Below are 27913 nucleotides of genomic sequence, written 5' to 3'. Positions count from 1 at the left end.
CACGTCGAAAGGATGTCTCAAAGTTCTTTATGGGATTTACGGTGAAATGGAGTAACTATTTTGTAGGCAAACCCGGCATCGGAATTGCACACAGCAATGTCCCACAAACAGCCATGAAATGAATGACCAATTATTTTTGAGAGGACTGTTGGCCAGGACACCAGGTGAAATCCCTTCTCTTTTCGAATAATGCCATTGGATCTTTAATGTCCACCTGAAATGCAGACGGGCCCTCAGTTTAACAGCTCATTTGAGGGATGGCACCTCGACAATGTAACATACCCCCAGCAGTGCACTGGAGTGTCAACTTAAACTGTGAGTTCAAGCCCCTTCGGACTCGGAGGTGAGAGCCTGAGCTAAACTGACACACTAACTAATGTAAATAAAGGAAGATATTGTAAGATTCATAATCACCTTCATGCACTCACAAAACAAGGTTAACCAGATCCCAAATCTGGCCTCAGTGCAATTAAAGCATAGTGGATCACTTATAATTGTCACCGGTCATCAAGACGTGATAAGGCGCTATATCAAATTATAATAATAATAATCCTTGAATTTGATATAGTGCTTCTCATGTCATCTAGACGTCTCAAAGTGCTTCACAGAATATACTTTAAAGTGAACTGACTGTATATTTGTGGGTGAAATGTGGCAGCCCATTATGCACAGCAGTGTCCCACAAACAGTCGTGGATTGAGTGACCAAATCATTATTGCTTTTTTCTTGAGGGATAATTATCAGGCATGTGGAGTAAGGAAACTTGCCCAAGGTTTCACCCTGCTGGGAATCAAACCCAGGTCTCTCGTTTGCAAGTAAAGTGCTCTAACCACTGAGCTACAGGACTCACGGCTGTTGGTGGGACATTGTTGTGCGCAGATTGGTGGCTGCTGCTTTGCCTACAAAATACAGTCACTACTCTTCAGTGTATTTTTCTATGAAGCATTTTGAGATGTCCTCTCAATTTAAAAATGACACCTACATACAAATTAATATGGTCTTTTCTGATTTCGCAAACCCTGCCTTCCTATTGTTACTGTTCTTATTGTTTGAGAAGTCTTGAAGATGCGATGAGGCGCTACATCAAATGCTACTATTATTATTGTTACTATACTTTATAGGTATATTTTATTATCTTACACCTTAATGAAGAGGATCACTTTACGGACATTATCAAGGAAAATTTTGAAGTACCTTTTAATCTTCCATCAAAATTAGGATTGATGGCAACTTTCAGACCTGGATGTGGCATCAGGAAGCAGGTGATCTTATTGAAACAGGAGTGTACATGTTTCCTAACATTCTGCAACTCTTCATGTTGGTTTTGTTTTATCTAAGGGGATGGAAAAAATCTAGTCAAGAGGAAATACTTGATTAAAACTATTTCAAGCATTCTACTCGTACAAGGACAAGGATGACCTGTGGTATAGTGCATTCCCAGAATAATACAGTCCACTGCAACGGTACTTGAGTAGTCCTCAAGCCTCAAGTTTATTTACTGAGTCAGAGACCAAGAGGAAAGTTTACCAAAAGGAAAAGCCTTTTTACCTTAGAAGAAAAAAAAGTAATTGGAAGGGTAAAATTTCAATTCAGCTAACCCATGCACTAACGAGCAGTTGGGTCAAATGAAATAGGAAAGGCTATATCTCAGTTAGTCCAGAGTTTGAGCAGCAGGAATCGGTAGAGACAATAGAGGTTTCTGCTATACAAGAGTCCGATTGACCCAAGAATAGGAAATGAAAGCATGTTCGTTAGCCACATGAAATAGCTGATCATTCTTTTGCAAGATCAGTTATAGATCTTACAAAAGAATGATCAGCAAGACATTTTATATTAAATGCCACTGCCTTCCTACTCTAAAATTAACAACAAACCTACCCATCTGGGGAGCGCAAAGCTTTTGGTAGTCCCTCCCCAGGGCACACTAACAAAGCTCAATTAACATCGAGTTAAACAAAACAGCATACAAAAGGTATAGTAAGCACTTACATAAATCATTTAACAAAGGTTATGCAAAGTGTAGAAATCATTTCTGATCTTCATACCTCCAATCGTTTCTCCAAGAAGCTATTTCCTCCTTGCAATCCATACGGATGTTCATATGGATAACTCCAATCTCTTATTAAAAACATCAGAGTCTACATAAAAAGAATATGAAAAGGTAACTAATTCATTATCCTTCAAATTCGTCAGAACAAATAGGAATCACATACATGACATTTAAATATCATACTAAAAAACATCACAATTACAATTTTTTTGTGTACAAGGGTAAATCAAACCACAAGTCTTTCCAGCCTTCTGTTATTGTAATTTACCCCCAGAATCACTTTCTAGCAGTTGAGGCTTAAATTCCATTTGCAGTAAGGGTACATACTGACCAAAACATTATCCTTAGGGCAGAGCCCAACAAAAATACTGGTCCAGCTAGTGTAGGGATAAATACTGACTTCTAATCAAACAAATGTAGTCAAGAACAGAATGATGATGGAAGTCGCATGATGGTTTAGATACGATGGGATATTGAACAATGCATGTGCACAACTCACACAACTATTTACAACAACAGCATTATATTTGTGTAGCGCCTTTCATGTCGGACATGAGCTGAGAGTGGGGGTGAGGGAGGGCAGTGGGGAAGCCTTTCACATCGGGAGGCGGTCTCAAAAAAGTGCTTTACATCGCTGCAGGGTGGAGGAGGGGGCAAGGCAGAGGGACTCTTTTGAGATAGAATTCCAGAAAGCAGGGGCAAAATGCCTGAAAACTCACCCACCGATGGTTGGGCAAATTAGACAGGTGACAAAATAATCCTTGGAGAGAGCCTTGCACATCAGGACATCTCAAAGAGCTTCACAGGATATATTGTAAGTGGAGTAACTGTGTACAGTCCAGTGTTCAGTATTGCAGTTGTGTTGAAGGGGGTCTCAGAGGTTTAAGCTGAGCAGTATAGGGATCTGAACATGATTTTGAATTACGTCCGTTGTTGCATGGGGAGCGAGTGAAGGGAAGATGGGGGACATTGTCTCCTAGGAGACCTCCCCTGACATGAAATGCGTTATACAAATGTAATTTGTTGTTGATGCATCAGAGGATATGAGCTGCAAAATTCTGGATGGTCCGTAACTTGCGTAGGGAGGAGTTAAGGAGTCCAGAGAGCTGGGCGTTAGAATAAGGATGTTTGGACATAAAGGCATGAAATAAGGGAGTCTCTAGTCTTAGCAACTAGTCACAATATCATCAGAATTCAGAATAGAATTGTACCTGGAAGGGTTTTTGGTAAACTTCCTCCATTGCCAGGCGTCCATATTCCGTGAACAGCTGCAAGTGCATAAAAAGGTTACAAGAAACCTAACTTACATTCCAAAGAATTTCACAGGATATATGCAAAGTGGAGTGAGTGTTTGATAAATTTAGATTGTGCATCATAGTTAACTGCGTAAACCACTTCCCTTACACTATCAATTCCAAAAATCTGGCTAAACTAAACAATCGCTTATTAAATCCACCACCACAACCTCCTGCTTCCCTTGAACAGCTATTGTCATTCCCAAACTTCATTAATTGCGATCTCTTCCATTTCAACCTCATATGCCAGGGGAAATCCTCCACATACACAGAACAATGATTCCTGTCTCGATCATACTGAAGGTCCCTCAATAAATAGATATTATCAGTCAAAAAAACTGAAATCAGCAGCCCTCATGAGTTTGAAACAAATACCAGTGATAATAGTGGATGCTTAATACCCAGGATACCTGCAAATGTTGCAAATCATCTTCCTGAATGTTCTGAGACAAATTGTATACCTAAACAAAAACAAACATCATTCATTCAGCTACTTTGAATTGCACCAATAAATTGACAAGCAGATTATAAAACATGAATGAATATTTTAACTCGTCAAATGTCCCTTCCTTGCACAATTCAAGCATGTCAGATACTGGATTACTGAATGACATTGTTAACTTTGCCATTAAAGGACAAAATGCAGATCTCTCTACATTAATACACGTGAAACATACTGGTGACAGAAGAGCTTTCAAATCAAGTTTGGGATTTTTTGTCTACCTGAACAGAACTGGTCATCGTGCTGAGAGCAAACACTGTAGCGCAATCCCTTATGGTCGATTGACTGTCAAACGCCCCCTGAGTGTCCATTAAAAGCACCGCAACCTGAAAGAAAATTAGTTATAAAACTCCCGTCAAATCTGAATTATAAAACCCATGGGGAAGGAATAGCAAGATTATATAACTTAAAAGGAGCAATGAGAACCATAGCAATTACTGGAGTAGAACTTCATAGCATTTTATGGCAACTTTATATCAAGAGAACCAGGTTCAATTGGTCTACTTTTATAATTCAGATCATTCTGATTTTAAGTCCTAAAAATTTTAAATCCCGCAGCTCATTCCCAATTGAAATTACAACAACTTGCATTTATATAGCACCCCTCACACAGGGTAGCATCCCAGAGCGCTCTGAACTACAAGTACAGTGAATCTAGTTCTCAGCTGCTACTAGTTTGGTGTGGAGCTTTCCTAATTTCTGGCAAATGGCTGTACAGGTCTCAATGTCAAAACCATATTGCTGACCTAAATGGGCATGCCATTAGCTCAATTTATTTAGGGATGTTACCACCCTCTTACTCAGATTCTGGGGCCTTCAGGAGGCAGTATAAAAATCACCTCAAATGTAATGCAACTGCTTCTGGAGACAGTGTTACTGACCTATCAAAACTGCCATTGGTAGCACCAACACTAAAACATAAAACAATTATAAAAAAAGTCGCACCATTCTAAATTCTGGACCCGATTCCCTCTTTCCAATTCCTCAAATTTCTGCTAGAATTTGTTGAAGGAGATTATTTCAGACATTTATTTAAACAAAAAGCATTTTTTTTATTCTGGCAAACCAGGTTTGATGAGCAGCCAGATGGAGGAACTAGCAAACCTCATCTAAAAACACGAAACAGCAGAATCAAAGTGAAGATGAGCTAACCATGTTCGTCCAAACACTTCCTCCCTACCCCACAGTTCAAAACAAACCTATCATTTAAAACTAAACTTGCATAGCAAACCAGATTTACAAATTGAAATAGATGTGCACAAGTTTAGATAATCAGTTGTGGTAGCAGCCACAAAGATAGGATAATCAGTTGTGGTATTAACCTTTGTGCAATAGATTGCAGAAGAAACATTTTAGAAGTATTCACTGCTGAATATACCTGACTTCCATCCGGTTTCTTAATTACAAACACCTCACTCCAGATTTGTATACCAGTCGTTTCTCGTTCACATCCTCCTCGCCATGTGAATCCAGTTAATGGATCATCATCTCCACCCAGCCAAGTACCAGAATTCTGCAAAAGAAAAGTTAACACTTTACAGCCCAAAATGATAGCAAAGCAATGTTTCACATCAGCAGAATCAACAAAAATAGTTATGTAATAGTTTTACCCTAACACAGGGTGTTCCAACCTTTCGGCCACTGAGGACTAGATGCCAGATTTCAAAACATTTGCATAAGCAAATGTATGCACTTCCCATCCAGAAGCAAAATCATATAGAAATATAAATTGTTTAACTATATTACTTAATTTCACTATATTTCAGATACAATGCAAACTTGAAATAGACAATGTAAAAATTTATACACATTTTAAAGCCACACTTTTATTAATAAAGTACATATAGGCAAGAATAATCATTAAAATAAAGAGTAAACAATGAAAGTTAATTAAAATGCACATAATTTAACAGTCCTAACAAGGAGCAAAGTAATGATGTTGGAAATATTCATCAAGTTAATTTTTATGTATTAAAATCAAAACAAGATATCAACTCAGGATATAGAGGCCCTACAGAGAATGTTCGATCAAAATCAAAACAGATTAATCTATAATTGTCAGAAAACGGATACAATAATGATACACTGAATACAGTATATAATTACAAATATCAAGAAAACAGGTTTAGAGTGATTGCATGAAAATTTGAGACAATCAAATACTTCTATTTAATATACAATTATATTTTGTGTATTAATATACTTAATATAGAGTCCTGTAGTTCAGTGGTTAGAGCACTCGCCTCGCAAGCGAGAGACCTGGGTTTGATTCCCGGCAGGGCGAAATATTGGGTAGGTTTCCTTACTCCACACGCCTCTGTTTACCTAGCAGTAAGTAAGAACCCAGTTGTTAGTCGACTGGCAGATCGCTTTTCCGGGGATAATAATCCTTCAAAAAAAAATAATAATTTGGTCACTCAATCCATGACTGTTTGTGGCACACTGCTGTGCGCAATTGACTGTCGCGAGTTGCCCACGAAATATAGTCAATTCACTTTACAATATATTCTGTGAAGCGCTGAGACATCTCGAAGACGTGATAAAGCGCTATATCAAATGAAAGGATTATTATTAATATTTCCTCGACACTTAAGCTTAGTTTATTTAACATTGGACCTCTGCGACTGAAATATCAGACTTTTGGGTGCGTGAATGAGAGAAAAATTAGTGAGACACACACAAAGACTACACTCTGGGCTCAGCATCACTAAGCAAAAACTGAGAGGTCTGCTTATTGCTGGCAGTCAGTGATTCTCTGCACCCGCCCAGCCCTGTGCAGTACACTCAGACGTCACTCTTTTCCTGCCACCCCCCAACGTAGTGCAGTCAGCTCAGTTGGTAGCACTGCTGCCTCAGAGTCAGAAGGCTGTGGGTGCGAGCCCCACATCAGATCTTTGAACTCAGTTTAAGATGACACTCCAATATAGTACTGGGAGTGCACTGCATTGTTGAAAGTGCCATGCTTTGGATGAGACATTAAATCTCGATCCCATTTGCCTGTGCAGGTGGACACTAAACATACCATGGCACGAATCAAGAAGAGAAGTTTCTTCTGGTGTCCTGATCAATTGTTCCTTAAATATAATTGAGCATTCACTTCATGGCTTCAAGCTTTAGTTCTTGTATAATAAACCTGGATGTTGACCAACGGTTGAACATTCTTGTACTAAACCTGACACCCACTTTAATCCCAAAGCAAAAATCATTGTTATGTATTCTATCAAGGACTCCTTTGATAAAGGATTAAAAAAAAACTTGGGTTCCAAATAAATGTATTTCTGAAGTGAAAGACGTCAGATGTACAGATGAGACTTTGTGTACTTTCCATTAGTAATGCATTACACAGTGCTCAAATTATAGCATTTTCAGGAAGCTGGTGTACTGTACCAATTTTATTTGGTTAATAATTTCCTAGCATCTGAAAGCCTATTTTGTAGAAAAAAGGATGTCTTTGGAATGTGCGACTATGAACACACAAGTTACAGAATACAACTACGCTTCTGCAATTTTATCTAATTTTTAGTTTTGGCCAAATCACAAACCGAGTGAAACTAGTAGCTTCCCAAAGACAAGAGGGCTTTATCAACCCACTCACGCACTTTTGGCAGGCTTATTCCAAAAGTTACATAGGCCTTTATATTCCACCCTCATTCTATAGGTACTGAAAAACAGTGTTTGATGAAGCTGTAGATTAAGTCTCAATTTAAATCTTGCCTTAAAAACTATTCTCCCACCACTACATAAGCAATGCTATTCCTTCCTTCCACAATCCATACAAGGGAATTAAAGAATGGAGTGCAGTGGTTAGGATTTAGATGATTTGTGGATACCATTAAAAAGATTGAGGTTGGATAGTACAATCATAAAATGTTACTTAATGCAACTCACAAACTCCCCTTCTTAACTGACTTTTACAATACAGTCAAGTTTTCCCTCTCACAAAAATATTACACAATGCAAGGCATTGTTGTGTCAGCCTGACTCAGTTGGTAGCACTTTCTCCTCTGAAAAGGTTGAGAGTTCAAGCCCCACACCAGAATTTTGAACTCACATAGTCCAACTCTAGGCCGATAGTTCAGTGCAGCGCTGTGGGTGTTGGAGGTGCTGTCCTTCAGATGTTAAACCAAGATACTGTCTACCTGTTCACATGGATGTTAAAAGATCTCATGGCTCAATTTGAAAAAGAGAAAGGAGTCTCCGCCCAGTGTCCCTACCAACAACCCCAAATAAAATTGGTCATTGCACTGCACAAAAAACAAAGTAACTCTTGATATTTCACAAATAATCTGCTTCTTTTGATGTACAGTTGCTGAAAATAATCAACAAATCAACCATTTACTCACACCTGTTACTCAAATGAAATTTAGTGAAGTCATAAATAGGGCTTAAAGTCAATAGCGCTTAAGTGTAGAACTCCTGCAAAGCTCAACAGCTGTGTCATGAGCTTTTGAAGCAGGTTTTCGCGCAGGCAGTTGATCTGTCTGTTACCATCTGATGCAAGCTGCTACACAGTTTTGTAGTATAACAACTTGACAAAAGAAATCTTGTTTTATAAAAGTTCAAAGAGTAAAGTGGGAAATTGTGCAGTGGTAAATAGAATGCAACATATGTATCTCTGAAGTGTAAACCAAAACCCACATGGCTGTAAGCAAATATTGTTTATTTCATCACTCCTCATTTCCTGCATTCTAATAAATTCATTATAAGCTTCAAAGTTATGTAGTTATACTTGCTCAAACTGGACAAAGTAGGACAAATTTATTCCCCAAGCTACAGTGCCTTGAAAACACAATTAAAAAAATTATACGTAATTTTAGAGGTGGAAGAATGATTCTGATGAGGAAAATCTTTTACCAGGAGCAATGGTCAGGGTCAAACAAAGGGCTTTTTCGATGTGAAAAACAAATGGCTATTGAAACAGAATCAATTAAGTCATTTAAATAGGAAATATCCAATCTGACGATATTGTAGCAGTAAACAGATATGGGAAATAGCAAGTTAGTAGAATTGAATCTTAAAATTCCAATAAGGAGCCAGGATGGCACAGGAAATAACTATGAAGGTGACCAAAAAAAAGGACAAGCAAACAAAATTTAAAAAACTGTTTGGTAATAAGAAACACAGTATGTTCAATGAAAAAGTGTCTAGAGACCAGTGACTTGATTTCTAAAAAGAGCCATTGTGGGTCCCCTATGATTCACATTATTCAAAGGGAAAGAAGCTTTCAAAAGCAAAATGTATTGAGGAAATCTATCTTCAAGAACTGGACTAATTAAGTAGATGAGTTACAGAGTAGCAGGTGGATTGCATTATTCAAGGTGGGAAAGGATTTGATGTAATATTGGTCAAAACTCCCAATCAATGTTGAAAATTGTTACTAATCAAATACTACATTATCTATACAAAACACAAAATACTGCAGATGCTGGAAATCTGAAACAAAGAGAGCAAGAGAGAAGTTCTGACGAAGGGTCGTGGACCTGAAACATTGACTCACTTTCCTTTCTCCATAGGTGCTGCCCGACCTGCTGAATTTTCCCAGCCCTCTGTTTTTGTGTACTAGATTATCTATAGATTGACTACAATTTGGAGTAATTCTAAACCATGCTCATTTGTAAGATTTTATCCAATTTTAGGCAGTCAACCTTCAAAACAGACTGTTGTTGTCAAATAACAATTAATTCCTTCAAAGGAAGTGGACCGGTTTATCTATTTTGAGCAGCACTGGAGGAATCAAATATTTTACAAGTTTATGAGCTTCATAAAAGTTCTGTTACAGATTTCCTTGGTATCCAAGAATTTAATCAAGGAAATTACTACACTTTCCCTGAATTTTGTTTATAGGGCAATAGGGGGCAAATAGTCCACATTAGCTTTTTGAATAGTCTACCAAAGCCTTTCTAATTTCTACCTTCAATTTCACTCAGTATAAAGCAAGACAGATTAGATTAATACTAGCAGGCCCAGTACAACTAGCTTCATACACTACTTACAATAGGAATTTTGCAGGTACCAGGGAGATGGACAGATTCAATTTCACCACAAAAATCACACATCTTGACATGGTAAAAGTTAAAGCTTGGCATTAGGGCTCAATTCATCGGATTAACTTTCTTAGAGAAATGTAATGCTTGGGAATCTGATGTTAGGATTTACTTGAACCTAACAGCTGGGCACACAAGTAAAATATTATCCATCAACTGCTGTAGCTTTTACATGTAGTACATAGTTGATTGATTTCTTACACAAACTATTAAACAACGAACAAGCTAAGCTCTCTTAAAGCCATGAAGGTACGTACACCTGTTATATATATATATATATACACACATTTTTAGAGTTGTAGTGATAACTGTCTTCACAAAGGGATAGAACAGATGTACAGTACATTTGTATTAATCCGAACACTCTGGAAGACAGTTTCCTAATGGAAACCAATGTCTTTAATCACTTATATTGATAACCCTTTTAACCAAGAAAACAAGCAAATAAACTGCTTTAAGATTAAAGACAGCAGAACATGGGATCATAATTTCAGAGTTGTGAAAAGCTTTTCTACAGGAGCATAATCAACAGCTGAAAATGCTCATCAGGAAGGGTGGCTGTGGTCAAGACACTGGATTTAAGAAAACTTCATGCTGCAACACAAAGAAAGGAGGATTGACTTTCTGGAAGGACAAGATTAACAGTGCCAACACACAGCAATTTAATTTATCTTCAAAACTAGTAACCAAGAATAGTGATATTCAATCTTGTATTACAGTAAACGCTCTGGATATCCAGAATTCATACCTAGCCAGACCGGGGCTGAAACAGACAAACTCATTCTCCTAGCCACACCTGCCTCATCATGCTTGCTGGCCTTCAATAGCCAGGATGATCCACTTTGACCATCTTCTGCTTGTGGGATTCAAACAATTACAATGCCGGGACTGGCATTTTTCGGCACTCAAGCCGGGGTTTTAGTGCATTTGCTTGTTCTGTGCATGACAGTACTCCTTGCCCACCTTGTCGGTTAGCAACACTAACAATCAACATTGGGTTGCAAAAAAATTATAATCAACCCATTATCTTGGGTCTGCACCAGGCAGGCCAATGGAACAAATTCCAAGATCCTTGAAAAATTGCCAACAATTCCATCAACAGAAAGCATAATAAAACATAAATGCGCCGTTTCTGGATCACTCGCATGCAATGAGCAAGAGAAAAAAGAAAACTTGACATCAACGATTTTTTCGTGGGCTGTCAAAAAGAAATGTGATGTGGACCAAGAATGTCTACCAGCTGTGGGTGTTGCTGTACTTTTTAAATAATGCTGGCTATTGCATCCCTGTGTATTACAGTGTATTATTGTTGCAGTAAACCCTGCAAGATTTGAGACTAAGATTCAACCCAGTCATGTCCTTCATTGGAGCCCAATTACCCAATTACACACTAAATAGTCTTAAACTATCACAACTTTTACTCTTCTTCATTATTCTGGCTACAATGCTGAGTTTGAGCTGGCAGAAATGGGAAGTCATTGGAACTCAGTAAATGTAGTTTTAAGTACAAGGCTGTACTGTACAGTTTTCAAGTGACTATTTCTATTAGAAAAGAACAATTCTGCATGGTACAGCAATTAACTATCCTAAATACGGTACACCCAAACCATTGCTACAAAAACAACCGCTATTATGGGGAAAAAAAACTATATTTGGTGTTTCAGCACATTTTCTTCCAGTAAACTCTGGAAAACAACCCAAAGCCCAAAAGTGCAGATCACAGCTCATTGTGTGCCAATTCTGTTTCACCTCTGATGAAGTAGAGATAATGAAAGAAAACTATTTCAAATACTGTTTTTTCTTGTTATTTCAGGCTATTCTTAGCATTTCCTCTCAAGGTCTCATGTTTAGTAAAATTATGAAGTAAATTTCCTGCAAAATTAAAATAAAACCTTGGCTGGATAGCTTAAATTCAAAAAGAATACAGGTTAAAAAAACAAGGAAAACCACCAGGTTTAACGCTTTACGGCAGGAACTTGTATGAAAAATGTCAAATGTGAGTTTAAAAATACTCAATTCTGAATTAGTGAAGAACATATGAAACTCCCAAAATGAAGTAAATGACAATCCTTAGCTTTGAATCCACAAACTGTCTGAAAGAGAAGCAGGCTGCTGTGGTAGAATTTAAATTCACACACAAATGTGTTGAAATGCAAACAGAAAGCATGAGCAATAATTTGTGTGCCTTTCACATCTGGAGGATGTTGCAATACCGTAAAGCACTTTACACAATTTACTGTAAAGTTTATTGATCTATTTGGTAGACAAACAGCAGTAAATTTGCACACACAAACCGCCATCAAGTGAATGACCAATTTTATCTGAGGGTTTATTCACCAGGATACCGGGAGAAATTCTATCGTACCATGGGATCTGAAAGACAGCATCTCCAACACTGCAGAGTACTCCCACCAATGCACTGGAGTGTCAGCCGAGACTAAGTGTGCGCCCATAATATGTGATTTTGAAAATGCCTTCCAAGTACAATTCAGGATCAGGATTAATCAAGAGATTGAAAAATTGGTATCAGCTAATGGTTATTTTCTCTGTTAACAAATGTTCTAGATGCAGCTATGGAATTTATAACCATATCTTTATCACCCAAATTTGTAATTTAAACCACCTTAACGTTAAGATTAGTATAAGTGATATTTTGTTCAATTATGAGAAGCATTATATAAAGCATTAACATTGTTGCTTACCTGATTGTACATGTATCTCAGCATGAAGTCCAAGAGAAATGATTTGCCTTTACGAAATGCTCCAGCCACAGAAACAACCACAACATTCAAGTCCCGAATGTGTTCTTGCAATAGAATCCGCTCAAGGGCCTCTTCATCCAGATCAAAATGATGGTCATCTTCATGAGCCAACACTACTTGCACTGGCCTAGCTTCTTTCATAGGTACGTCGTCTGAATTCATTTGAACATCCTGGATACCAAAGTCACCTGTTTTTAAATTAAACCAAAAATTAGGTTTTTGTTTAAAAAAACACTAACTTCTAGGCCAATTTCTAGATTTATCACTAACACCACATCAGCGAATATTGCAATCTTACCAGTGCACATCTATCTCAAAATCTTCTTGGAAGACCCTGAAACGTTTCCACTGAAGATGCTTTGCTAGTGGATTAAAATTAAAGGCCCGTTCAATTTGTAGGTAGGTAGGTAATCACAAATGTAAAACACTTTATTGTGGTACCATAAATATTGTGCAACAACCTTCTAAATTTTCCATATGTTCTAGTTGCTCTTTAAGCTCTGGTTCCAAACAAAACTCAGGAAGGAGTGAAGCATAAATGTGCTTCACAATGCATATAAATCCATAGACCAATGAACAGTGGTTCCAAATGACATGGCAACCAAAATATTGGCCACATATGACTCCTACCTTGGTAGCTCAGAGATGTTAATTGTACATACCCATCAATTTTTTCCTCCATCAATTTTTTCCTCCTCTCCTAAAAATGCAGACTCACTGGGATACATAGCCACTATTCGCTAAAATAGATATTTTTCATGTGCAAGCTTATACAATAAATGATTGAAGACTGTTTATGAGTGGAAATCATTTATTTAAAGCCGTGGCAATTTATTCGAGAAAAAACATTTTGTTCAGCCAAGAATGATGCCACCCTCACGTGATGTCAATGACTTCTCAAATAGGGTCACTGCAAAGTAATCAGGGATAAGAACTCGATTTTTCTCTTTCCTTGATTTAAAGACAATATTAGAATCCCTAAATGCCTCTCTGACTCTGCAAGACTTGGTATTGTGCTACCCCTTTACTCATTAGACAATGTACCAAGTTTAAGACACTTAAGAAAACAAATCAAATTAAATGGACTAGATGACAGAATTAGCAAGGGGTACAGAAAATGTGAGAAACATTCACTTAAGCACCCATAGACCCACAGTTTAACATTTGTGAATTCACGTATAAAGGGAACTCGAAACACCCAGGCAGTTAAAGGATATAGGAAGAGCTGGATAGAGGTTAATTACAGATTTAGTAATACAGGCAGTAGTGGCAGATAGTCTCACACTGTGGTGTGAAAATGTGTTAACAAATATAGTAAAACATTACAATAAAGAACATGTCAAAGTATGCAGAAAATAGCAGGTGGTTAAAATCTTGTTACACAATAGCATTTTCCATGGGTGCACGAGTATATAAAGAGAAAACAGAAACTATAATCATTCATGCAAATATCAATATCTAGATGTTCACATGCTTGACCTGGTGTCAGTGATATGTGAGTTCTGCTAGTCAAAATTGATAATAGAATTGTGCACAAAAAACAAGAGCAAATGTACATCTGCAGCTTCAACTACAATTACCTGTCGAGCAGAAATTACCCATAAAGTTCTAATGTGAGTGAACATCTCAACTTTGATACTCATGCGTCCAAGATATCAGAACAAAGGTGGAAGGTAATTTGTCACAGGCAGACTCCCAAGGTCACGAGAAGCACCTGAATTAGACTTAGACTCTGTCCTTTGCTTTCCAAAAATAGAAAGGGGGCGAGAAACATTATTTCTAGGTTGATCATCATTTAATAGTGTCACAGCTCATCTTTTCAGAGTCGTGCTCGGCTTTTATTTCAGATTTCCAAGATTACAGATTATTCTCCGCTTTTGCCAATTTATCCACATTACCAGGAACCAATGGAAAGAGATACGGATCCCCACAATAAATAAACAGAACAGAAAACTAGGTTGTCCTAGTTGATAAACTGATCAAGAGATTCTATACTTAGCATAAGTTTGATTACACTCACCTATGAAAGACAAGTGTCAAACCTCACACACCATGATACCATGAACATCTAGTTTTTTAAGTCTTTTTTAAAACTACTTTTGATCATTAAAATGTATTATGGACAATTATAGCACAAAACGTTTAAGACAAGTTGTGTCATTGACACAGCACAATAGATGTTACCCTTTCAGGACTATTATTTTCTGTTAAGTATGCATGTTTTTAAGCTACGCCCACAAATAAACAGAATTCTCCACTTAAAAAGCTATTAACAGATTAGCATTTCACAATCTCTTACCACCTGCATCAATTAGTTCTTGAGAATTGTCTGCTTTAAATGTTGATACCAATGCTAACAGTCCTGCGTTTCTTAAGAAAGGACTTCTGGATCAGAATACCATAAAATAAAAGTTAAGAGTAAAACTCACTTTACCCTTACCATACCTAGAATGGAACCTTCTATTTTCATTACAATTCTCCTACAAGCCTCATGGTATCATTTCTTTGCGAAACTGAATACATATTAAATAATAGGCAGTTGGATGCTTTGGACTAATGCTAATAACAAGGGTAACACAAATCTAATTTAAAAAGAGACATAGGGATCAGAATTGCGGAGTATATGGTCTTAAACCCGAGCCTCAGCTCTTTTTCAGACTAATTCATAAAATTAAATAATCCTTACATTTAATACAGTGCTTTACCATGTTGACGAGATGTCGCAAATCAGCTCACAGGATTTTATTGTGAAGGGTAGCGATTGTGTACTTATAGGTGAAAATAGAACATTTCTGGGAAAGGACCATTTAGCCCAACTATTCTATGCTGGTGTTTGAACTTCACATGAGACCCCACCCTCCTAATCTCCCAGCCCCCCTCCTTGTTCCCTTCACCCCCACGTATCATGTTTCTCTTAAATACTTTGATGCTTTTTGCTTCAACCACAGATTCTGGCTGACAGCTCCACATTCTTATAAAGAAATTCCTCCCAAACTCCCTTTAAGATCGGATACCGGCTATCATTTTTATGTCCCCTGGTTTCAGAGATCATCAACAAGTTAAAACAGCTTATGAACCTCCACTTTAACTAAACCTTTCACAATTGTAAACACCTCTATCAGGTCCCCTCTCAGGTATTTTATCTCAATTGCGTTCCAATCTGTCCAATCCTTGATAGCTGTATCCACTTAACCCTGGTTATTCTAAGTATTCTACATCTACTTTTCACTCTCTCTCCAATGCTACAATATCCTTCCTATAGTATGGTGACCAGAATGGCACACAGATCTCCACTTCTTCAGATTTTCACAAATCCAAAGACTGTACAGCAACCCTTCAGATGCAGATTCTGTGGGCACTGCTCCCATGTGTTGCGGGACAGTAATTTCATCTTTAAATGAGATACAGCATTAGGTTTAATTTCGATTAACTTGCATTACCTCCACAAGGATTATTAATATTATTATTACCTCAACAACACAAAAAGCTTTTTTGAAAAAATATGTGCTTGTGTCAGAGGATTTTAGATCACTCAAGATTAGTTAATGCACTGGTGCTCTGCATGCTTTGAGTATTGAAACTAAATAAATTTCAAACAGGAACGGTTAGTACAAACTGAAATTTAAACAAAATCTTTTGAGGCTAGGTTGTTCAGTTTTCCCTCAAAGTTTCTACATTAATTACCATCCATGCTGCAACCTATATCTGGAGGTTTATCTCTCAGTCTTTCTAATTCCTCCAAGATTGCTCCCTGCGGCTCTTCCAATCCAGAGAAAACATGTTGAAAGTTTGTATCACCTGTAGCCAGAAACAAAACGTTAGCTATTTCTCCAATACAACTTTTTTTTTTAAGTGTTATTTTAGTGTTACTTTCACCTTCGATCCAAGGACACTATAAATCTAGGATGGGTAAAGAGAATGTAATCATTTGTAAGCATTTATAATAGCATTTCAATAACTAGGAGGTGGTTAATCCTCACAATCCTTGTTCTTTTAAAGAGAGATAAATAGTCTAGTTTGTATTGATCAGAAACCTTAACATATTCTACGAGCCTTAATAAGTACTGCTCCAGACTTGCTGAAATGACAAATTACACCCTGCCAACTGTCCCATAATAGTCTGGTATTTTCTTGGACAAGTTTAATTTGATTACCAGTTCCTTTTGGTTTGCTACATATACGTAAGCAAAGTAGCTTTTACAAGCAAATTCTTCAAACTATAAAGTTGTTTGATAACCTCCCGTTTGCAGTGATAATGAGCAATAAGACTGAAGGAGTTGGGTCTTGGCAGACGCAGGAAAATCTGGTAATTTTGCAGTACTGGTCATCTATAGAGAGGAGCTAAGATTTTGGGAATCAACGATGCAGTCAGTAGCAGAGCAACATGAGTCAAATTCACTTCCGCATCATATCTTCCCTAGTCCCAAATTAAAATAATTCGAACAGAACATCAATCTGAAAACAAGTAAAATTAAGTACATTTTATAAAAATGGTTCCCTTTGTTGAGAATAATATTTACACTCTAGCCAGTTATAAGTAAACTGTTTGATACTTCCTAAATTAATGGGACGTCAAACCTGGTGGCAGCCACCAAATTAAAATTATGGCCAGTTTATTCATTGTTTCCAGAACGAGTCAAATTTGGAATTTCAAGCAGAATAGCACAGTTTCTCAATTCCTTCTAATCCTTAAATTTCAAGTGGTAAATTGATAAATCTATTGAAAAAAAGAAATTCAAATGAACCATCTTCTGCAGAGTGCTGGTGATACTTGCCATACCCTAGGATTCCTTGAAAAATGTGCTTCATTTCATAATGCTGCTCTCCCACACTACTGACTATTGCCATGTTATAGCTAAGTACTCTAGAAAGGCTCACAGCAAGTATTGGTTTGAAAGTGGCAACTGAATTCTGGAGACCAACAGCAGCTCATCTATTAGAAGTCTCCACAATGGTATCCGATCTTCTCCCATTCTTTCTCCAGGCAGCAAAGTCAGACAACTGGTATTAAAACTAGAGCAATCTGATACTAGAAAACAACATTTTAAAAATTGTTAACATTCTGGAGAGATCATCCATAAAATCCAGATTATTCAAAACTCTGCCACCCGCATTCTCACCCGCACCAACCTCCGCTCCCCGATTACCCCAGTCCTTGCCACACGGCACTGGCTGCCTGTCCCAGAGAGGATCGACTTCAAGATATTCACCCTTGTATTCAAATCCCTCCACTGCTCTGCACCCCCCTACCTCTCTGACCACCTCTCTCCTCAAAATAGTGCCCATTGCCTTCTGGCCTCCTCCTTATCCCCCGAGTCCTCCACTCCACTCTCGGTAACCGTGCCTTCAGCCACTATACCCCAAGGCTCTGGAACTCCCTTCCTCACTCCCTTGGCCTTGCCCCTCTCTTCCTATTTTCAGGCCTGAAGACCTTTCTTTTCAACCGCGCCTTTGGTCACCTTCCTCCCACTCCCTCTGGCTCGGCCCCGGGATCCGTTACTGTGAAGCGCTCTGAGACACCGTCCGGCGTGGAGGGCGCTATATAAATCCAAGTTGTTGATGTTATCATACTAGATTTGCTGCAGGACAAACTTTGACACAAAACTAAGTGAACTGAACCACATTATTTCAAAATTAATTCCTTCAAAAATACTGGCAGTACAGTATTATAATTCAAGCTTTCATTAGCTTCTGTTCTAAACCAGTCGATTTACTTAAGTGGAATGCCGACAGTGGTAATTCATGTATTTAGGTTAGGACTATGAGGCACCCATCTTAAGTGATGCATTTCAATCAATTAGCTGAAAGCAAAGTGTAGAACTGCTTTACCTACCAGTCCAACAGGGAATGTGGCATTACCTGGCAACATAACATCATGTACTCCTCATAACAATTGTTTTTGACAAGTTGTGGCAAATTCAGAAATTAATAGCATTTTGAATGATTAGAAAGACCAAAGAGACAAAAAAAATCTGTAAATTAGGAATGAACAGGAATTGTAACCCGAAACTGAAAACTTCCTGAAAACAGAAGTGAAATTGGAAAATAAAAATCAGCAAAACTAAAATCAAACACAAAGGTTAAAAAACAGCTTTTGTATCAAAGTACCATTTCCACGCACAACAAGCATAACCAACAGGATGCAAAGCTCAAAGCACAAAAAACAATTATGAAATCTGATGTTTACAAATCTCAGCAGCTCCACCCTTTGAAAGAATTCCACTCCACCCCAGAGGCCAAAATCACACCTTTCTCTAAATCTTCTCTCCATTTACCCCTTGCTACAGAAGCAAATTCTTCCAAATCCTTGCTAATAACTAAATTTTTACTCTTTTTTTTAATCCTTTTTACTGTCCAATTGTTTCCTGCAGGGTAGGGTTCCCCTACATCAACATTATATTGCCAGGTTGGAAAATCCCCTCCAGAAGAACCTTCTAAACATCAGAAAGTATAAACTCTGGCAGCAGCAGCTAGTCCCATTGAAGGAAAAGCAAAATCAGCCAAACTGAAGTTAGAAATGGTAAAGTTTGATAAAGTTTGCTCAAGAAGCATGATATGTCTAAGAGGCTCAGACTGGGCTCACCACCGGGTGGGAGAGGTGATCCGGCCGAATCACTTGCTCATGGGGTTACAATGCAAGGATATTTCAGTACTTTGGGAATTCTTCCTGACATGAAAGGCATGGTAGAAATATAAATTCAGTATTGGGTCATGAATGTCACTAAAAATTGGTTTCAGAAATCAAAGTTATGATCACCCAAGCTTTGTTCAGTTCTGTTCGAGCTGCTGCAGAATGGACATTTGCCTTTTACTGATATATTTAAAAAAGCACAAGAGTATAAAAATTCCATTATTTTTGTATGAATAACAAGTTAACTTGTGAAAATCCAATTCCCCTTCATTCAGTTACTCGGAGGAACTAAAAATCATTAACCCACATTTCAAGATCTTTCTAGAGATTTCTTATTCATTACATACTTTCCTAAACCAGGGATTTGTAGACCATTAATCTGAAGTAATTTTATTTTGAAACTAAGATAAAACAGGGTCAATATCATCCAGACATTTAACCCTAATGAGAGCTGACTCTAGAATATAGACAAAAGGCAACAACTAAAAACTCAGAAGTCACTGGGAACACTCAGCAGGTCAGGCAGCATCTATGGAGAAAGGAAATGAGTCAATGTTTCAGGTCCTCGACCCTTCACCACAACCCTTCATCAGAATCTGTTCTGACAAAGGGTTGTAGACCCGAAACGTGAACTCACTTTTCTTTCTCCATAGATGCTGCCTGACCTGCTGAGTGTTCCCAGCAACTTCTGTTTTTGTTTCAGATTTCCAGCATCTGCAGTATTTTGCGTTTTGCTAAAAACTCAGCTATTGCTAATCCTTTGATCAACTATCGCACAATAAAATAAAATTAGGGTTCAATTCAGTGTTACCATGACGTAAAACCCATGGGGGGGGGGGGGGAATCGTGTTGAACAAATAAACTAATCTATCAGTCTCTCAAAACCACCGGTAAGATACCTGCCCAGTAACTTTTAATCCCCTTCCATTTTTGAGTAGGTTGAGGCTCTTTAAACACATTCATTACATGTATCAGTAAACAGCTCATTCTGTTCTTTATTTTCTGAATAGGGCTTGTAACATCTAATCCAGTACAAACAGAAACAAAACAAATTGTGACTTTTATAAATTTTGCTAGAACTGTTCCACGATCACCATTTCAGGTTGCAAGATACGTCATACTGCACTTTGGATTTGATTACCTAAGTGACAGGAATTGAAAAAGCCAAGCTATATTACATAACATTGTTTTCCAAAACACAACGTGATATGATCTGGGGAAAGAGATAAAGTTATAACAGAAATATTATTTCTAATTTGCTGTTCCTCCTGTATATTGTATTTCTAACCGGCTGTTTGACTCTAAATATTAAGCTTTAAGATGCGTTAAAATTTTCACGTGTTTGCATATTTTAAAAAAAACACTGGATCACTTATATAAATTGGGGAAATTACACTAAATCCACCTGCAGATTTGAAAAAGCCAAGACCAGATTACCATAGTTTCAAGCACAAATATGGTACTATCTAGAAAACATGCTCATTATGAACAGAGCCTTGTGCACAACAGCATAAAATAATCTGGTAGAACCGCACAAAGTTTTAAAAATTAACAGTTCTAAGCCTCTGGCCTGCAGGAGTACAATCTTATGGCTAGGACTGAAGCATGACCTCTAAAGGGTTTTTGTTGTAATAAATATTACATTTCAACACCTATAAGCAGTTATTTTGTTGAAGATTATTATGGATTAACAAAGATAGCGCAAGACACCAGCAGACAATAGTCAGAAAGGCTTATAAATTCCCTTTTTTTTCCACCACGCTTTCCTCCTGCAAGTCCTAATATACATTAGGATTCACATGATATCCAAACTTTTAGCATTTTCTGCCCTTTTCCCAATCTAATTCCATTAAGAATGCAGTATGAGACAGGGTGGATGTACACTGCATACAATACAAGCCAATCAGTCTATCCTCAAATGCATATACAAAGCTCAATCACAACATTTCATACCATAAATTGAAGTACAAATGACAAACGTGTAATTTTAGTAGTGTACTACTGCCACAACTCAATGATCCAACGTCACACTCAATAGGGATAAAGCATAAATCAATCAGGCTCACAAAATTTTAATATTAAGATGCCTGTTGAATACTAAAAAAAATGCAATTTCTCACTTCAGGATAATTAACAATTTGCATATGTGCACTAAAAAGTACAAAATAAACAGAAATGTTTGACATCAATCAGTTTGTAAACGAAAGAGTTAACATTTTGGATATGAAAATTCAGACCTGAATTAGTGACTGGTCTCTTTAATAGTTAGACAGGCAATCAAGTTACAAAAACAAATGAAGAAAGAAATTAATAAAAGCACTGGGAATGGGTTCGAAAAATGGGGCAACAGAAACTTGAAATTGAATACTATATGTTGAGCCACCGAAAGAAAAACAAGTTAACATTTTGGGTAAACCACAATCGAGTGTGGGAAGAAGGAACAGCAACCAGAGTAAGACTAGAGCTGTAAGTCCAATAATATTATTTGAGTCATTTTGCTTTCTGTGCTGTGAGAATAAACCTATTCTTGCCATTCACTCTGCAGAGATGAGAACAGCACTGAATCCAAGCTCTGGCAACATCTAACAACAGAAGAGAAGAGGTGAAGAATCACATCCCAAGTTGGTCGTGGTCACCGTTATCAACAAGGTTGCACAGCAATAATGTGGATCTATACCTGTGGAGCCTGTCACACTACTGAGCTATTGAACAGGTGAAATATTTCTCCAAGAGGGTGTGAGGCATAGAGCAGGAGACAGAAAAAGACCACATACTGTATATCCATTTCACACAATAGCAGAGGTCTGTGAGTAGGTCACCTGCTCTCACCTGGAAAATGAGGATTAATCTTTATTGCAAACTTAATTTCAACGCAAGGACTCATACACATAAGTTATGTAGTTATTTCAGCCTTGCTTAATCTTGCAAAATAAATTTTGAAATGACCTTCAATAAAAAAAAGTAAAATGTGCTTCAGTGGACTTACCTACTGATCGTGTTCAAATCCATTAACTCCCTGGCACCTCCTTACTTCCTCACTCCCCAATCCACCACCCGTGGCCTCTGCTCGACTGGTACCGGCCTCCTACTCGTCCCTCGCACCCTCCGCCCCACCATCGGAGGTTGTGTTTCAGTCACTACGTCTCAAAACTCTAGAACACTCCCCCTCAATCCCTCAAACTTGCCCCCTCTCTCCCCTCTTTAAGTCTTCTAAGTCCCGTATGAAAACTTTCCTCTTCGACCGTGCTTACGGCCACCTTACACTCCTCGGAGTCAGGTTTGGCCACTGCTAAGCACTCTGAGACGCTACCTACCTTGCAAGTTGTTGGTGTTGATCTGGGTTCATTTCATTTTTCCCCACACATGTTCAGTGCAAACTAGCTGCCATAATACGCCCACAAAATACAGTCAATCCACTTTACAGTGTGTCCTGCAAAGCGCTTTGAGACATCGATGACGTGATAAGGCGCTAAATCAAATGCAAGTATTTTTATTTACCTCCTCTGCAAAAAAAAAATTTGGAAAACACATCAAGGTTGTAACTTCCTTTCATCATTAGGAACCAGTCAGTTTCCAATTGCTTTTCCTCCACTGACTGTTGTGGGCACCAGGTCAACAAAGTTGTATTTGCATAGCACGCTTAATTAACATAGAGCAATATCTCAGAGCACTTTACAGAAATGGTGCAAGACAGACACTGTGTAGAATGGACAGCAGTGGGGGAAAGATGCATGTGACCATAGATATGGTCAAAGAGAAAAATTCTGCATACAGCAATGTTCCACAAGCAGCCATGAAACAATTGACTGATTTTATCTGGGGAATTGCTGGCCAGGTCACTGGTGGAAACACCTGTTTTTTTTGGATAGTGTCATAGGATCTATCATATCCATCTGAATAGACAGCACCCTGGTTTAACGTTGGATCCGAAGGACAGAACCTTCGACACAGCACCCACCCAGCACCACCCCACCTCCGGATCAAGCGCTCCTAGACACTACCCCACGTGAAAAGTGTTCTATGAATGCAAGTTATTGTTGTATATTGGACGGTCAGCCTACACTGAGTTCAAAGGCCCCAAACAGGGCTTGAACGCACAAACTTCTAACTCAGAGACGAGTCATACCAAATGAGCTAGGCTGACACCCAACTAATCTCAGGGTGGGGAAGAAGAGGCAAAGTATTGGCACTAAAGTGTCATGCAATGAAAGATTGAATTTTGCCAATCCTCTACGGCTTTGTAATTAGTCCGATACCCGAGACAGTGCAGGAGCACAGTACTCCAAGGCGTGTTGATGAGGAACCAACAGCCTTAGCTTATTAGCAGCACTTGTACCAGTCACTGGCAGGGGCGATTCTTCTGATCCCATAAATTCTGCAAGCCAAAATTCTGATGGCTTGGGTGAACCCAACTGGACACATAGCAAGAAGCTTGTGAGTGTTCGTGATGGTACGCGTTAAAAGTTCCAACAATACACCAATGCCAGTGTCAGCCTGGCTCAGATTGTAGCATTCCCTCTTCACATCCTCTCAGAAAGTTTTGTCAGAACTTTGAACTCAGTCCAGGCTTTCACTCCAATTAATACTTGTGCGAATACCGAGGTTAAACTGAAGTGCCACCTGCCTGTTCAGGTGAACACTATTAAAGATTCCATTACACCATTCACAAAAGGGAATTTTTCCCAGTGTCCTGGCCAACAATCCCCAGATAAAATTAATCGTTCACTTCATAGCTGTTCGTGGGACATTTCTGTGGATGTGTCTAAAAAGTACACAGTCACTGAACTTTACCGTGAATCGCTTTATGATGTGACAAGGCACTATATCAAATGCAAGGGTTATGATTGGGCACACTCATATCAAAGCTTCAACTCTCAACAACCCACACCTCTCAAGCGCTCCAAGATGGGCACTATATAATAATAATAATCCTTGCATTTGATTTAGCGCTTTATCACATATTCAAGACGTCTCAAAGCGCTTCACAGAATATACTGTAAAGTGAAATGACTGTATATTTTGTGGACGAAACACGGCAGCTAATTCCACACAGCAGTGTTGCACAAACAGTCGTAGATTGAATGACCAAATTATTTTGGTCACAGTGCACAGTGTAAAGTGCAAAGGGCATACAGCACAGCACTCTGCAGTTACAACTTATTACTCCAAATCACTGAAAATTATGATAAATCACTAACAACTCAGGTAAGAGCACAGCTCAAAACAACAGCCCCCTGGAGAAGCATCATAAAAGCTGTTCTTGCACCTGAACTGTCTATGATTAGGTAAATGAGTATGTTCATTTGGGAAATAATTCACACGCCACACCAAAACGGAAATTTCCACAGACATACAGAAATCTCAGTGTTTGGGTTGGACACTTAAGCACAGTGATAGGTTTTCAGAGGGCATCATCATGACTTCTGTCACATCGCATACTGCTCAGAACAAGCCCACATGTCTGATAACAGTCAAGATACACAGCTGCCAAAAAAAATATTTTTTTGACAGCAAAAAAGCAAGATTTTCTTACACTGTGAACTGATCTGAAATGCACCTCGGTATTAGGTTTTTCTTTAATAAATAGGAACTAGATAAGATAACTAATATAATGATTTACTTCAGAACAGATACCAGGTTAAAAAGTAATTATCACACAGCCTTAACATTACTTTTAAACTGGCAGTGACACATTATAACTATGTGCATCCCTGTACTTTGAATACTGTTGGACCAAATGAGCCCACTAAATGAAAGAGGCCATGCACGCACTTTAAAGTTTAGAACACAAAACATCAAGGGCAACCTACATTAAATGTAAAAATATTGAATTTTATTAATTGAATTTCTACAGCCTTGGCTGTAACTTAGAATTTTGCACAAAATTATTTACAAAATTATTCAACTACACAAATGCACTACTCACATGTAGACAAGAATTCTGAACCCATTAACAAGGGGTTTATTCTTAGTTCCTCCTCACTAAGATATTAAATGAGAAAACAGGCGTTTCAGATCACTTGCACGAAACTTCAGTGATCTGCAGCCAAAGCACCCAAAAGCTGCGAAACCAAAGATACCACAGCAGGAATTTTATATCTTGCTCTACTAAAAATACAAAAATCATTCTATTCAAGTGACTTGATCATTTATACTGACTTAATTCAAACACTAATTAGCAATGTAACATTGTTAAACCCAAGTCTGCAATAGATATAAACTTGCATGAAATGACCTAGACATTCCCAGAAGCAGCTCCTAAATAGCTACTCCGGGAAATTCACAGGACCACTCCGATCACATTCTTTTGCCCCCTCTCCCTCACCCCCCCCCCCCCATCCCCCAACCAAAAAAAACACCCATTATATTACTTGTTAGTGTTCCCGTTTTCTCAAACTCGTTCTGCTCCATCTTCCCCCTCCTCAAACATCACACAGCCTGGACGGACTCTGCGTCTGCAGCCTCAGTCACGCTCTCGCGGTTACATAAGCACATCAAAAAGCAGCAAAGCTTCAGCCAAGTGAAGAATTAACAGTAAATGACCCGGACTTGAGCCGAGAAGCGGATTCTCCTCGACAAAACGGCAGTTTTTTTTAATAAGTTCGCCTTTCCAGTTCTGCCAGTTTGCAATGATCTCCCGAAGCGATTTAATGAAGATCCTCTTACGAGGCTGTTCTAATGAATCCCATTAAATAAATGGACTTGCTCCTAAGTGCCAAAGCTTCGCGCCCAACGGCTGGATTTTTTTTTAAATACAAGAAAGCATTTGCCGTTTCCACTTTCTTCAATGAAGACTCAATGAAAATAAAGAGTTCACAGTGGGGGGGGGCGGGGGGGGGGTTGGTGAAGCGGCTGGAGCGCACGGCGGTTACGCACGGCCACACAACAAACATAATCACCCTGAGGTCAGACATTTTAATTTATACTCAGAAAACCACCCGTGAACCAGAACCAGTGTGTGGTTTCAAAGTGTGAAAGTAGGTGGTGTGTTTTTTTTTAAAAAAAAAGAAAAGACGAGAAAAAGACGAAGCCACGAACACTGCATATACAAATGCTATACATACACGATTATGGACGTTTTACTCAACACACAGGATATGTATGTGTATGTGTATGCTACACACCACAAATATACACACTACGCACACGTACGTTACATAAATGACCCGGAGTTTGAAGCGTTTCGAGGCGTCTCGGCGACGTGATAAGGCGCTGTAGCGAATGCAAGGCTGGTTATTAATGTCACCACATGCCCAGCCTCCGCCGCTGGATCAGCTGCGGGCGCCCGTTTCGGAGGGCGTGAGGGGAAGGGGGGGGGGAGAGGGGGGAAAGGGCGTTCGGGCTGGTCTGGTCTGTCACCCGCGGCTTTCCGTACCCGCCACTCCGCCCCCGTTATGATTCAAATCCTCGGAGCCGTAACGGAAAACGGTTACCCCGGGCCCGAGGGGCCAGCGTCTGCCTCCCTCCCTCCCTCACTCCCTCACTCACTCAGCGCCGCGGATTGAGGGGCCTTGGACGTGCAGCTGCTCACTCTCCGTACCCACCCACCCTCTCCAGCACCAGAGCCTGAGCCTGGTTCACAGGCCGCTTTGGCTCTCTGCCCCCTCCACTCGGCGGCGGACACGCCGACTGTCAGCCGCTGCTCCTCGGATTCAACGGCATTCGCCGCCCGCCCCCAACCCCTCAACAGACAGACACACGGCCTCCCCGTTTGCTCCTCAAGACGTACCGTCCTCCTCCTCCTCTTCTTCTTCTTCTTCTTCTTCTTCCCACCCTCTCCTCAGCTGAGTTGCTGCCCCCCACCGCCTCCCTTTCCCGGAGCGCTCCCCCAAACTGCGCGGCGCCATTCAAACTGCCGGCGGCCGCGCAGACGGAGCCCGACTCGCAAAACTTTTACCCGCCTTCAGGAGAGAGAGAGAGAGAGAGAGAGACAGGTGGGAAGGGGAGGAGGGCAGCGAGCTGGAGGGCGGCCCGCCTGCTCTTCTCCCCGGGTCCGGCCCATGTGCCGTGCCGTGCCGAGCCGGGCCGGTGGTGCCCCCCCCGGGGTGAGTGCTGTTACCTGAGCTGGGTTGGGTGCGCGGTTGGGACCGGGGCCGTGCCGCTCGCGCCTCGCTCTCCGCCGCCATCTTAGACTGCGCGTCGGGAGGCTCGCTGACGTCACGGCCTGACAGGCAGCCGCGGCTTTATCGGAGTCGCCCCGCCGGGTCCTAGCGCCCTCCTCTGTACCGCTCTCACCGCCCAACCCCACCCACCTCTCCCTCCATCCTCAGGATCATTCATCTGCCCCAACCCCACTCCTCCTTCTCCTCCTCCTCCATCCTCATGATCATTCATCTGCCCCAACCCCACTCCTCCTTCTCCTCCTCCTCCATCCTCATGATCATTCATCTGCCCCAACCCCACTCCTCCTTCTCCTCCTCCTCCTCCTCCATCCTCATGATCATTCATCTGCCCCAACCCCACTCCTCCTTCTCCTCCTCCTCCTCCATCCTCATGATCATTCATCTGCCCCAACCCCACTCCTCCTTCTCCTTCTCCTCCTCCTCCATCCTTATGATCATTACTCTGCAGAACAGATGTTGAATGTTTTTTTTTAAAAAAACAAAGGGACAGTAATGTTATTCATGTG

General features: G+C 39.6%; 1 protein-coding gene across 5 annotated transcripts in view; it reads right to left on the bottom strand.

Annotated features, from left to right (window-relative positions):
• Positions 1-27417, bottom strand: part of atl2 (atlastin GTPase 2) — a 36712-nt gene extending 9295 nt beyond the window's left edge. For 4 of the 5 annotated variants that reach the window (XM_007894360.2, XM_007894361.2, XM_007894363.2 and 1 more), the window contains exons 1-9: positions 27344-27417; positions 16338-16451; positions 12594-12841; positions 5226-5360; positions 4069-4173; positions 3756-3806; positions 3262-3318; positions 2046-2138; positions 1195-1333 (exon numbers count right to left, since the gene is read on the bottom strand). In XM_007894360.2, the coding sequence (XP_007892551.1) occupies positions 1195-1333; positions 2046-2138; positions 3262-3318; positions 3756-3806; positions 4069-4173; positions 5226-5360; positions 12594-12841; positions 16338-16451; positions 27344-27410 (1009 nt within the window). In that variant the 5' untranslated portion in view covers positions 27411-27417. The remainder of the gene's footprint in view (positions 1-1194; positions 1334-2045; positions 2139-3261; positions 3319-3755; positions 3807-4068; positions 4174-5225; positions 5361-12593; positions 12842-16337; positions 16452-27343) is intronic. The other variant, XM_007894365.2, reaches the window with a different exon arrangement.
• Between the last annotated feature and the right edge of the window lie 496 nt (positions 27418-27913).

Source organism: Callorhinchus milii, unplaced genomic scaffold (assembly GCF_018977255.1).
Source record: "Callorhinchus milii isolate IMCB2004 unplaced genomic scaffold, IMCB_Cmil_1.0 Scaffold3, whole genome shotgun sequence".
In the NCBI taxonomy this organism is placed as follows: Eukaryota; Metazoa; Chordata; class Chondrichthyes; order Chimaeriformes; family Callorhinchidae; genus Callorhinchus; species Callorhinchus milii.
The sequence above is the reverse complement of the archived record's forward strand: the minus strand, read 5'-3'. Positions and strand labels throughout refer to the sequence as shown.